This window comes from Larimichthys crocea, unplaced genomic scaffold (assembly GCF_000972845.2).
Source record: "Larimichthys crocea isolate SSNF unplaced genomic scaffold, L_crocea_2.0 scaffold97, whole genome shotgun sequence".
Lineage (NCBI taxonomy): Eukaryota > Metazoa > Chordata > Actinopteri > Sciaenidae > Larimichthys > Larimichthys crocea.
In genome coordinates, this window is record NW_020861315.1 from 462,297 (window position 1) to 475,598 (window position 13,302).

At 43.4% G+C, this 13,302-nt stretch overlaps 1 protein-coding gene across 4 annotated transcripts in view; it reads right to left on the reverse strand.

The window, feature by feature from the left end:
- LOC104940228 (protein bicaudal D homolog 2) overlaps positions 1-13,019 on the reverse strand; it is a 41,933-nt gene extending 28,914 nt beyond the window's left edge. For all 4 annotated transcript variants that reach the window (XM_010756778.3, XM_019271311.2, XM_019271310.2 and 1 more), the window contains exon 1: positions 12,423-13,019. In XM_010756778.3, the coding sequence (XP_010755080.2) occupies positions 12,423-12,662 (240 nt within the window). In that variant the 5' untranslated portion in view covers positions 12,663-13,019. The remainder of the gene's footprint in view (positions 1-12,422) is intronic.
- Between the last annotated feature and the right edge of the window lie 283 nt (positions 13,020-13,302).

Below are 13,302 nucleotides of genomic sequence, written 5' to 3' on the forward strand. Positions count from 1 at the left end.
CTGGTCAGTGTTCGTCGTAGGCGATTGCGGGGGAAGAGAGGCGGAGCAGGAAGAAAAAAAAAAAAAAACACTGAATGAATTTGCCTGCCTCGTGAATCGCAGCTCACGTGGAGTCGCAGTTCGTGATAATAAACAGAGACGTGTTCTCTTCCGTCGTTTCCATCTCTGTTCACAGGCCACTGCGCAGACGGCGACTTTTTGAAGGGACAATTTCCTTCAGTGTGTGTTGGCTCTATATTTAGCTGCCCATTATCAACTGCTCATAACACAGATCTCTTGAGGCATGAGGTTAAAGAGCATCTGAGTGTTGACCCACTATTCCACACTAAAAAATCCTCAGTATACTTCACTTCATTTACTTCTTTGGGACACAATATCTCACTGTGGCATTTCTGTGTCAACAAGCTGTATAATAAGCTTCTGTTAGGAATGCACATCACGTCACATGGCGGCCTATGCTTGTTTTAGTTAACACAATTTACTGAGAGCACTGTTTCCTATTAGAGTATGCTATGCCAAAGCCAATGACACTCATTGTAATGAGTAACAGAGAAACTAATTATTCACCTCAGACTTTACTCTTCAGTGGGGGTGGGATAGAAATGGGAAAGACAGATTCGCTTTCATCCCTTCAACAAATCCGTGGAGGTTATGATTAACTCTACTGGTAACAATTATCCCCATCTTGCTACAGTTTCTCACCACATCAGCCACTCTAAATCCGGACTGTTAAAGCAGGCAGACTTATAAGAGGTGTAACTCTAGAACATGTCGAAGGAACCAACATATTTAACGGTTAAGTGTGCCGAACAGAAGGAGAGAGGAGGGGAAAAAATAAGAGCAATGTGGATAAGGACGGCAGAGATATTAGCTGTTGTGTCTGGGCACAGAGCCACATTGATTCACTGCATAGCACAGAGCTGTTGGGCTTATTATTCACACACAGGCCTGGACAATTTCACACACTCAACACATTATATACACCATTTCTTATTTTCCCAGTATGCCCTGCAGTTAGGGATACTGCAGCACCTGGTACTCCAGCCGTGTTGAGGCCTGCTCTCCCTCCTGAGATAAAAAAGGAGGAAGAGGCGAGTGCTCAGAGCCTCATAGGGGTTCCCGAAACACTGCATGCAACTCGCTACGCTATCAACATGTACAAATAGGGGATGCACTGCTGCATGCCAAAGGCAAGGAATACACCACAGAGGATATGAGAAAGCAGAGGTTAGAGAAACACACCGACATGTGAGTTCACGGGACGTATATTTGCTTGAAAATAAGTTTTTTAGCCTCAAGTATACTAGGCTGAACATAATACCGTCATCATGAGACTTGAAGGGCGTGAACCTCCTAAAAACAACCACAAAGCCGCGGGAGAGTGTGGATCTCGAGAGTTGCAGGGCAGGACAGAGAAAGAGAAGGTAGACGCATGCACTAAAAGCACACACACACACACACGTGTATATGCACATACACAGGTCTCTAAATACAAGCGATGTACTAATCAGACTCATGAGGCCCTTTACACGCCTCGCTGAAGAAGTCGTCCCCAACCATAAAAAAATACAGCTTTAATTGGGGTGCAGATGCTCAAAGATACAAAATCTTGACATGAATTCTCCCTGCTTACATCAGGGTGCAATGATTAAGCGCTGGTTAGAGCTTTCATCAGATCTGGCTGGGGAACAACTACGCTTGTATTTTGATTCTGACTTCACACGGGCGACTAATCTGAAGAAAGCATTAGAGATTCTGTTTGAAGTCAAGTCTTTGGTCAGATGGGGCCTCACGTTCAGACATGCTGCTACTCTATATTCATCGTACTTGTACAAAGACAGGAGCTCAGAGAATATACATTACCTTAATAAAAAGGTGAAACACCTGCAAAAGGACAACCCGAGCGCCACGCTACTATTATCCTGTCTGTGTCCGTCTGAAGGGTTTATACTGTGAGTGTTCACGGAGTGGCTTCTGTGTTATTACAGGGTCAAAACAGGCATTATGCCCCCGGCGGTGAGCTTAAAAACCTGGGTCTGAGCACAGTTTATTTACTCTTCACTGTATATGATATATAAGATGAATACAGGTTTTATGTGTTACAGAATACGTTGTGTAACAGGGAAATATTTTCACATGGCTTATAAAGTAAAATACAAGCTGAGCCTAAAAACAAACCATGTTCCACTACCAACATTTACAGAAGAAACAGATTTCAGTGGGGTTAAGTATTTCCTGAAAAGGTTTGTCTTGACTTGAGTTACTGTTTTTGTTTCTCTCTTTTACGACATCATGAAATATTGCCTGTTCTGTCTTGTGCAACAGGAAAGATGAGGTTTTAAACTCTGTTTTTGTCTTCAGTATTTAACCTTAGCAGTCAATTAAGGACACAGAAGCATCTGTTTACCCCTGGTTGTTTATTGGGTCTTTTGTTTGGCTACTAAATCTGCTGCAGAACGGAGAAAAAAAGCCGGCCTCTCAAGGGAGAGCAGAGATTCAATAGGGCTGATGTATTTGCACCATCGTATCGGCGTCTGTGTTGGCGTCTGGCTACTTTATCAGCGTTCATATCACGACGTGTTCCATACCAGCTCAAGCTCTGGGCATTCACAATCTCAATCATTTGCAATGCAAAAACAGCCTTATCTGTGCCTGCCCGTAGCCAGCCTGTCGGTTCCCCTTTCTTGCCTGACGCTCAACGTGTGTTTGTGAATGAGATCTCCCAGGTCCACGCGCCACCACCCCAGGGGGAACGGTCGTCGTTATGGTTACCATGCCAATTACAGTGACAGAGCGAGTGGCGGTCAGTAGAGGCAGGGCAGGCAGGAGGGTGCCATCGACACAGATGGCTGTTTCGGAGCTCAGCCTTGCACAGCTTGCTCTCCTCCCTCTCTTTGGCAACCCGTGTCCCATGCCTCTCCAGTTTGAGATTTGTTTGCACAAAGAGCACGCTGAGGTCTGAGGTTCCTTTCAAGTATTTTTGGTTTTGCTCTTTGCTTTCTGGCCACACATATATCATAGTAAACAAGCAGTGAATCAGTCCCTGTTGAGTGCGTATATCACTGTATATCCCAAAAGACACTATTCCCTGTAGAATCTTTACATACGACTTCCACAAAACAGCCTCTTGTTGTTACTGACATAAATGACAGAGGAGGGGAGCAGCTGGGGGCGCAGCTGGGACACATACAAAACACACACACACACACACACACACATAATTACATTTTCTTCCAAAGTCCATGGTCAGGTTTACAGGAAGAAGGGGGGAGGTGAAGTGGACACTGAGTGTATTTGTTTATTTGTTCACAGTCAGTGTAGACAGTTTTTTAACGAACCCTTTGCCTTACAGTTGATTAATGTTGTTTGTGGGACCCATAATACATTTCCCCTCATCATACTAGACCCCATTAGTGCCGAGACGTTTCCAATCAATCAGGCTGAAGCATTGACAGGACAGGGGGGAGGGACTGCAGAAATTCGATTTGCCTTCTACCTGGGGTTTTCCGTCTAAATTGCTTCACTGAATACAATTATTTACTTGTGATCTACTCTATCGAATTTTACAACTACTCCACTAACAAACAAGGCTAAAATTATCTCCCAAACTCTTCGATGTGCGGTCCTTAACTGCTCCTTCTGATGTTCGCATTAACCCTCCCAAATGCAGAAGATAGTCTCTTGGGCAGGTCCTGCCCTTCCTCTGGGCCAGGCAGAGACTAATGACCTTCTTTCCCTGTTTGCAGTAATTAAATCCCATATATGACTCGTGCGCGTAGTCCTTCTGCTCGTGAGGTTAAATCTTGGGTCAGGTTAGGAAGCCTTCTGTATGAGGCAATGTCAGTAAAGAACAATGTGGGGGCTCAGTAGCCTCACCACCGTGCCGTACACATAATAGATCATATCTGTACAAATACAGCACTGAAGGTTAAATCTGAATACAGAAGACAAACAATTGTCTTTGATTTGCATTAAACAATAACTTCTTTCATTCCACGTTCGAAAATATGTGGTCAACTCCACAATACCTATACGGCTCTCTGACAACAGACCATTCAAGTGGAATAATGAAAAAAAGATGAAAGATACGTCGAAACACAATGCCCTCCAGTCAGCGCTGGAAAACAGCCAACTGCTCTTTCATCAGATACATATTTATTAAGCTATGTTTGTACAAAAAAAGGCTGGTTATTCTCCATTTAAAGACCCAGCACTTTAAACTCATTAAGACAGCTGATGGAGGAACCCCTTTTAAAAGAGAGTGAGCTGGTTCCCACAGGAAGCCCAGGCATTACCCCGATGCCCCTCCCACCCAAACCTCTCTCTCCCTTTCACTGTCTGCTATCCCCATTTCTCAAGGACCCCATGAGAGACTGGCACATATCCAATTAAAACCCCTCCTTCTCCTTGCTCTCTCTGAGCCCAAACTCTAATATTGTTATTGCTGTACAGGCAGCCCCCTGCCAGACTATACAACTCTGTCTTCTTATCTTACCCTTCCTTTTTTACCCCTTTTCTTTTCCTCAATTCCTCCCTCTGTCTCTCTCCCCCTGTCCAATCATGCCTGAGGGTCTCAAAGTGTGGGCTCCGTGAGATTCGGGTACACCACACTGGGATCGGGGGACCCAGACCCACTAGCCTATTTACAATAGGAGCCTGCGGAAAGAAGAGGAAGGGAGGGTGGTGGGTATGGAGTATGGGGAGAATGTGTACTGTGGTGTTGAAGTTAAACCCCCCCCAAGGCGAGGGGACAACCCTTTGAAATTGGGTTTGCTAATGTTTGAATAGATGGCCTATTAAAACGAGGAGATACTTCTCTTCGTCTGCCCTCCAGTTTAATTCATTTAGCTGACATGGGAGGCACTATTCTGTCAGTCAGGAGATAATTGAGATGAGTGGACTATGTAGAATTTCAGAGGAACTAGAGAGGGGTATGCCACAATGTACTCCTGTAAACAGACAACACTATCTGTCTACATTTCATCCATGATCTCTTCATCTACTGCACCAAACCACAGGAAGCCATGCAGAGAACAAAATTCCTGTTTAGTTGTTGGATTTGGGTGGAGGCAAGTCATACGCTTCAGATACGTGTCCATGTGTGTGTATATCTAAGGGTGGGGCTTGGGCACCCACCATCTGTCCTCTTATAGCTACCACAAATTTATTCCTGGTCTTCTTATATGCTAATAGGCGTGTGTTGCACCCCCGTCTCATATCTTTTGTTTCTCTAGGGATATTTCCTTCAACTCAAGGGGATAAAAATACCCCTCGGGGAGGTCCAGGATAGTAAAGCATCATATGGAGAAATGTGAAAAACATTTGTTTGTTGATTAAATAAGATCTGATTGCTAGTTGAAACTTACAAAACCACCTCCAACCAGTTTAAAAAGTTCCCATTGCATTTGGGGTGTTGATGGCTTGAATTAATCTTTTAATTTGAACATATTTTGAGCACCCACAGACATGTAACAATCTACCAATGGGCAGTTTTTGAGGTTTTTTATTTTAAGTGTCGCCAAAGCTAGGTGACTCAGGTATTGAATGTCATTTCCTGTCTCTTTTGCCATGGTAATAATATAAACAATATAAGGAAATCCGAAATAATGAGTGTTGATGTTAACACACTAGGGGACGCAAATGTATTTCTCCTTTAAAATTGAAAAAAATAAAAAAATAAAAAAATAAAATGTGTTGTTGAACACGGGTGACAGATGTCACTTGACCGATGAACCTCATGTGGTCATTTCCTCCAGTTCCAAGATATCCGGACTGATGCAGAGTTATTCATATGCTTCCTATCCACTATGAAAAGCCAGGCTCCTCACAAGTAAACAGGATGCAGAGTGGAGAGGGGGGCAGCGGGGGATGTGAGTACTGATTTCATTTCAATAGAAGGAAGGAGGAAGATTTGATGGAGCAGAGCTTTGCTTAGAAGAGTCTTTATGGTTATGGGAAAACCATAGCCAAGATCGACTACTACTACTATTCAAATATAAAGCCATAAACAAGCATTCTAGAGTGGCCTTACTGACACATTTTCTATGAGGGTGTCACTCTGTCTCAATCATGTTGCCTGGATTTTGTGGCAGAAAAGATAAGCAAGGTTTCCTGCCAATCTGATTCAGCCTACAGGAAAGACTTAATCCAGAGACTCTATTAAAGAAATAATGGAGACAGAGTTCAAAACTTATACTACCTACACACCTTGCTGATTTATCTACTTACATAAGCTGACTGTGTTGCAATATTTATATTGCCCTGCCTTGAACTGGTTGAATGTTGACTATAAGTGAATAGCAGATCAGAACCTAGAGCTAACTGACCCATGTGTATCTATCTCAAATGTTATGTAACATGACATCTCAGTTAACAAAACCGTATAGAGCAACTGTGGTATTAGTGTGGAGCAAAGTCACCTAACATACAGACTTCTGTTCTTTTTTTCAATACAGACCATAGCCATAAAAAAAAATACAAATAATAGGAACATATTTAATACAAAAATAACACACTAAATACCAGAAATTGGCCCTCGTGAAGTAAAGGTTGCTTTGGGTTTAAGAATGGTGAAAGTACAAAATGGGATGCAATAAAACTACACAAAGACAACTGGGCATGTAGGAGAGAACGGATAAGTAGCCATTGAGTTTCTTACACACACAAACACACATCTAGTGTGGTCACGTGCATGCACACTGGCTTCTTTGTTGTCAGATTTATAAGTTTATAGGTGTTGTGTGGTGTAGGAGAAGGGAAACCAGAGTCTATTGCCTGAGAGAACCATGTTGTATTGTCTGAGGCATACGGCCATTGCTATGACCTCATCCTCTGCTTTTAGCCTGGACTCTTGACTGATCTGGCCCTAGTCTTCGGTAACTGGATTACACAAGTAGAATCATGAACCTGCTGGCCTTCTATAGCAGCTTCTCTACTTCTCTTTGACTTCAGTAGATGTTTTCAAGAAATGACTTTCTTTAAAAGAAAGAGAGTAACTGTAGGCTTCACAATATGTGGCATAAGGTATAGTAAATACTCTGAATAACATCATCCATATTTATTTATTCACAGTCAGACAGCATGGGTCTAAGTGTGACCTGATGACGCACACAAAATTACACAACATTCCTTTGAGCAGTCACAATGCTATGCTCCATCAGCTCTATTAATAGGCCAAAAGAACTTCTGTGAAGCTTGAGTGAAACTTGATTTGTTTCTTGAACTAAAAGCATTCCAAACTGCTCACACAATTTACCCACTGAAACCTAGAACACTCCAACAGCTTTTCACTAATGTTTAAGAGTAAATGTGGCCTTTATTTGAACTGCACATGGTTGCTGATGGTATTTAGTTTGTCAGAGTTGAGGGCAAAAGCCCTTAAAATCACTGCAGATTAGCAGCGGGACATTTTACCTGAAAACCAAGCCCAATTATTATTTCTTTAAATTGCAGCACCATAATGGTTGTCAACATTATTCTAAGCGAGTGGATCTTGTGGGTAGAACAGCCTGTCTGGACACATCAAACTTTACAGTGGAATTTCCTTCACATAATGATTGTATGGGTGCCCTTTACAATAATTTTCACATCCTTATTAAGACTGAGATTCATATAGCAGAGTGCCAAGTCGGACAGCAGAATAGACTACTGGGCTTGGCAACCATTGTAGGCCACTAGGCCAAGACAAGAAGAACAGAGTTCTCAAAGGCACCCGATAGCGTTTGTGCAGCCTTACCCCAAAATGCACCTGGCTATGGTGGCTGCAGAGTGTGACCGGCGCACTGGCAGACTCCCAAACCTCCGTGAGCCCTGTGCATAGAGGTTGGGATTCATCCTCTTACACCCAGTGGCTAGGGGATTTGGGACTTTATTTAGTGCCATTTAGAAAAGATTACCCCTTAATTGCAGACTTTCCATCCAGCAAAAGACATTGTAGATAAAAGGGCTGATTAGAATACACCAAACAAAGCTGAAAGGGTTAGCATATGCTTAGATAGAGGCAAAAATATTACTGAAATTACAGTGAAATAAGAGTTTGGTGTCTTGAATGAGCTATGAGGAAGGATTGGGAGCCACGAGAATGGCTGAACTAAGAGAGAAAAGATTGTAAGAGTAAGAGACGAGCAGCTGTTAATGAAACATAACTTGGTGTGGCAATCCAATAATAGGAAACACACTTTATTTATGACTCTTCATATAAGGGACCAGATGGGTTTTGTGTCATCGTCGTATTTTCTACTGACGTCCAATCAGCATCCAACCCATTTAACACCACAGAAAGGGCTTAGAGTCACACCAGATATCTTTGTTTAAGGACATTGGGATATATCCTTTAGTGATCTGCCATTTCAAAGGGGACAAAAGTGACCGATCCTTTCAAATGTAACCACAATGGGCCGCCTCTCTCAATCTGTCCTTTGTCATACACTGTGTTCTGCTGGCATTTAACCCTCTCTTTGCTTGTGACACCCAAGACCCGTTAACCCCAGTTGGCTCATACGCACAAAGAGCCAGCGAGCCAAGCACAGAGAACCCAGGTTTTACTGAGCTTAACAATATTTAGGGCTCTGATTGTCTGGTTGAATTCCACAACGCAGTACACAGCTGCCGCAACACCGATGGCAGAGTTGCAGGAGAGGAACAGGGTCTGTGTGTGTGGCTGGATGAACTTCAGTGTGGTCTCACACACTCACCGCAATGCAACAAGGACCAGAGGAGCTCTCGGCCTTTGTTAAAGTGCTATTGTCTGAGTGTCTGCCATCTGAAAAGGAAAGTACCAGTATCAGAAAAAAAAGAAATTAAAATGGGAGGACTGTGCGATGCTCTGTGGGGCTGTCTTGTTTCATTCACACAGACCTGAGAAAGGCAGAAGAGGGTTAACAATTGTTGCCCACTGCAGATACCAGAGCCTCTCATCTTTCCACACAGGCACAGACTACACACAGAAGCCGGCACGTCCCTCCAAACTGCATTAACGGTTGGAGGTGTGGTGTGTGATGTCACCTGTGAGTGGCTTACCTTAAGAATATCAACAACAGCTGAGGGAACACCACCTCACGCTCTTACACTGCTGTGCAGAGCATAGCATAAGACCATTACCTGCTTTACCTTGTGACTGAGACCTGCAATCTGCATGAGAAATGGGTAGAAGTCCACATAGCTTTATCATATCTTCATTAACGGCCTAGTTTGCGAGGGTGCCTTCATCAGAGCGGTGTTTGAAGACTGAGCAGCTTATTGTGTCCAAATTAGCTGTTAACTTAAGATACAGAGTGTGTCAAAATTTCCTTGGCACACAGCAATGCATGATCACATCAAGTCTTGCAGTGTTGCCGTCTATGTCTCGAGGGGGGAAATGGCTGCTAAGCGACTAACATTCCCTATAATGTACAAGATGGATCGCTCTGTGAGGCTAATGCACTCAAAATTCTGGCAAATGGGCAGAAAATCCTGTCCTCAAATGCAGTCAACTTTGTTTCTTTACCTCCTTTACAGTTGAGTGAAAAAGGGAGAAGATGGGAAAGAATAAGGGGACATTAACATACACAGCAGTATATCCCTAGTGACAAAAGCCAGTGAAAAAAATAATGGGTGGGGAATCATTTTGTGGTTGGAGGGCTTTGAAGTGTATGACATAGGAGGGGCTGACACTGTCTCAGGTGCAGGAGTATGCCAATGATAGAAAAGATATGATATACACATCAATTTGATAGCTACATCAGAACATCTTATGAATATCATTAACCAATGTATGGTAACATTCAGTCAATTATCATGTGTATATCTACAATTATAGCTTGCTGTGAGGTGTTCCCTCGGCAGTCACCTACAAACTCACCCCGAAAGCAGCACCTGCTGAGGAAGCAGCGCCGCTGCTCGAATTAAGGCACAGAGCCGTGCCGTTACTAAGCAACAGAATTCCTCCATCTTCCTCCCTCAAGAGTAGCGTGTGTGTGCGTGTAAATATGAGCGCCTCATCCAGCAGTAGGTGAGAAATTGAGGATTGGCTAAATGGCAGGAGAAGTTTGCTCGCTGTCAAGATGATTTCTGATTGGCTGTTTACGTCCAGCGTGAGACAAAGGAGTGGTATCTGGGCATCTAAATCACTATGAACACACATAAATCAGAGCTATTTTCTTTTGCGTTGTGTTTGTGCATACCAGCTAAGTTCGAGGAGAGGTTTAGGGTAGCTGGAGTGTTCCTCGAAAAGAGAATGGACATCCAAATACTGTCGCCATCAGTGTAAATAGTAGTCATGTACCAAAGAGAACGTGGAATTTATACCTCGCCGAAGAAACAACTGTCTTATGTGCTTTCGCAACAGCTGCAGACAAAGCCACTCTGGTCAGTTTGAGCTCCCTACTTCAAAACGTCCCACAAATCAGAGCAACAATAGACTATGAGGCCGATTAACATGACATTTGTCTTTTCACAATGATATCTTGACTCCTATTTTTGGATTTTGAGTGGAAACCAGCCACTGAGATAAGCTTTAATTCCAGCTCCTGTTGTGACAGTAGCTTATCTTGTGTTTGCTTCCTACTACCTTCTGTTCTTCCATAGACAATAACAAGGACATGCAGAGGGATGTCAGAAGAATGTGTTTGTATTTCTCCTGTGATAGCATCACTTCTGTCCCTCATGCGGAGCATGTGTGAGGGGGTTGGATAGAGGACCAGTGATCTACAATCAGTATAACCAGAATAACCCGACCCTGAAGCAAAAGAAAGAACCCCTGCAGCAGCTTTGAGCAGACAATTAGGTTTATTGCCCGCACAGATGGATGTTTGTGTTCCATTATGAGACAGAAAGAAAGATCAGACACGTCCAGGAGTCACTCCAGACTCACAATGAGAGGTTCTTTTTTTAAATAAAGAAGACCAAAACTCACATATTCTGGAAAAACCAAGAAAAATCCCCACAAACATCCCCACTCCTTTTCTAATCGCTTTAGTTTGCAGCCATGGTTACTCTTTGAGACAGTTTTCAGATTGTCTCTTCTATTCAGAGCGTTTTTCTGTCATTCCTCTGTGGCAGAGCTTGGCCTTCGTGCCAAAGACATGCATGGGAAACTGAGCAGGAGTTGCTGAGACAGCCCGAGACCTCCGCCTTTCAGCAATAACAACAACTATAAAGAGGGGGCCACTGGAAGACGGACAGAGTAGAGGGAGAAGCAGAGAGCTGAGAAAACCTTTCTGTATGTCTGACAAAAACCTAAAAGAGGAATGAGAAAGTTTCTGGCAAGCCAATACGGGGTTTACCCAAAAGCCAGAATTCTCAGCTATTGGCTCATTGGGGTACTGGGAGGACACAGGAGGAACTCATATCTCAAAGGAGGATGTGAGCAACCATGAACAAGCCTGTTCAAAGCGGGAATCTGCTTCTTTTTTTCCATGACTACATGTGGGCCTAGAAAGAGAGGCTGCAGCCGTTGGCGGGACTGTCTGCCTAACGTCACTTTAAAGCCATACTTCTCTCCTTCTAAATCACAAGACAGTGACAAACTGCTGCTCCAGTGAAGAACAGTAGGGAGGGAATAAGTCCGGGCTCTGTTCAGAAAAAACAGACACATCCTTTATCTGAACCGTCACTCTCAACATTCTTTCCATTCCCAAAAGGTCGTAACTTGTTTGGTTTCTTCTGCAGCTTATTCATCCCTCTCTCTCTTCTGAGCGGGAAGGTTCAAAATTCAAACCTACTCCCGCCCCTTACAGATGAACTAGTAATTCTTGTTCACAGAGGAGGGCACATTGGAACTGAGAGACACTTTGACATGAGATCTACCGCCCATCAAACATGTAAAAAAGGTGTTGGATTGGCTGTCATCTCAACTCAAATCAAAAATTAAAATGTGCCTGAAGAACATAATTAAACCAAATTTAAAACATAGAACACAAATAATGCTTTTTATGCACCCTATCAAACATGTGTAGATAAATACAGCAGAACACTACCTATAATAATGATCATATCTGCACAGTCTGCAGATCTACTCAAGATTAAGACATTACAGGAACGGTAGTGGCAATCACACAGGCCTCAAGTAGATGTGACTCAAGACTGGAATGTCTTCAAGATAAGGGCCATAAAAGTGCATAAATAAATAAATATGGCAATGCAGTGGACACATTGGATGAAGAGGGGGGTGGGGGAGTGGATCACCCCACAGAGGGAGGCATCCCCTCCTCATCATCTTCCAGTTTTGACCTTGTAGGATGAAAAGCAGCCACAGCAAGTCCACATATATAATATTATAATGATGATAATAAAACATTACATGCTCAATGGAAACCCATTTTTTTATCAGTGTATTAGATAGGTGTACGCCCCGGAATAAAGGGTTTCAGGCTTGCTGCGTATGCTCTACATTAGATGATATTGTTATAATAATTAAAAAATATTCTGTGATTTTTAAAGCCTACCTCTTTCAGCTGGTCGAGCTCCTGCCTGACGGTCTCGTACTCGATCTCCAGGTCATCGTACTGCTGTTTGAGCTGCTGCTTCTCCTCCAGCACCGCCAGTCCATACTCCGCCGCCTGGATCTTCTCGTTCGTGGTCTCACTCAGCTCCCGGGAAAGACGCTCGATCTCGGCCCGCATCCACTCCGGCCCGGCCTCTAACAACAGCATAGCATCGGAGTACCCCTGCTCTTCCACGGACATGGTCGGTACCGGTGACGGATCAACCAACGTACGCCAGCTGATCTGCGACAAGGAGATGGGGAGGGGGAGGGATGCTGGGGCGTCTTCAAGAGGTGTAACCTTGAAGAAGAAGCGGTTGCTCAAATTCGTCTGTATTTAAATTGCATGATTGTTACGTTTGCGTTTCCTCGTTGCTGGTCTCGTTTCTTTGGTCATGTAGATGACTCTATTCAATTTTCTCCGACGGGGGAGCTCGCCGTTCTCTTCTTAAAAATGCTCCATCGTTGAGGTCCTGCGTTTCGGTCTCCTCTCCCCCCGGCTTGTCGGAGCTATAGCGCCGGAGCAGGAGTACCACTGCCAAGAAGACAGACAAAGCGGATATACAACATGGTTTGTACTTTCAAAAATAAAACAACTGTCTGATAATAAAGACTTCAAATCACGTGTCGCTGTAAGTTTATTTTTTGTTTTATTTACGCTCTGAAATCGTAATACAATACCTTTGATAAAAAGCAAGTAATGTGTGGAAAAATATTACGAATCGTCTAAAACGCCAGCGGTCTCTTATTTTATTTTGATAACTAAATCAACCTATTTCCGGTATGCTCACGTTATCAACACCGGCTTGTTTGAAGCAGCTGAATGGTCCGTTTGCTCAAAT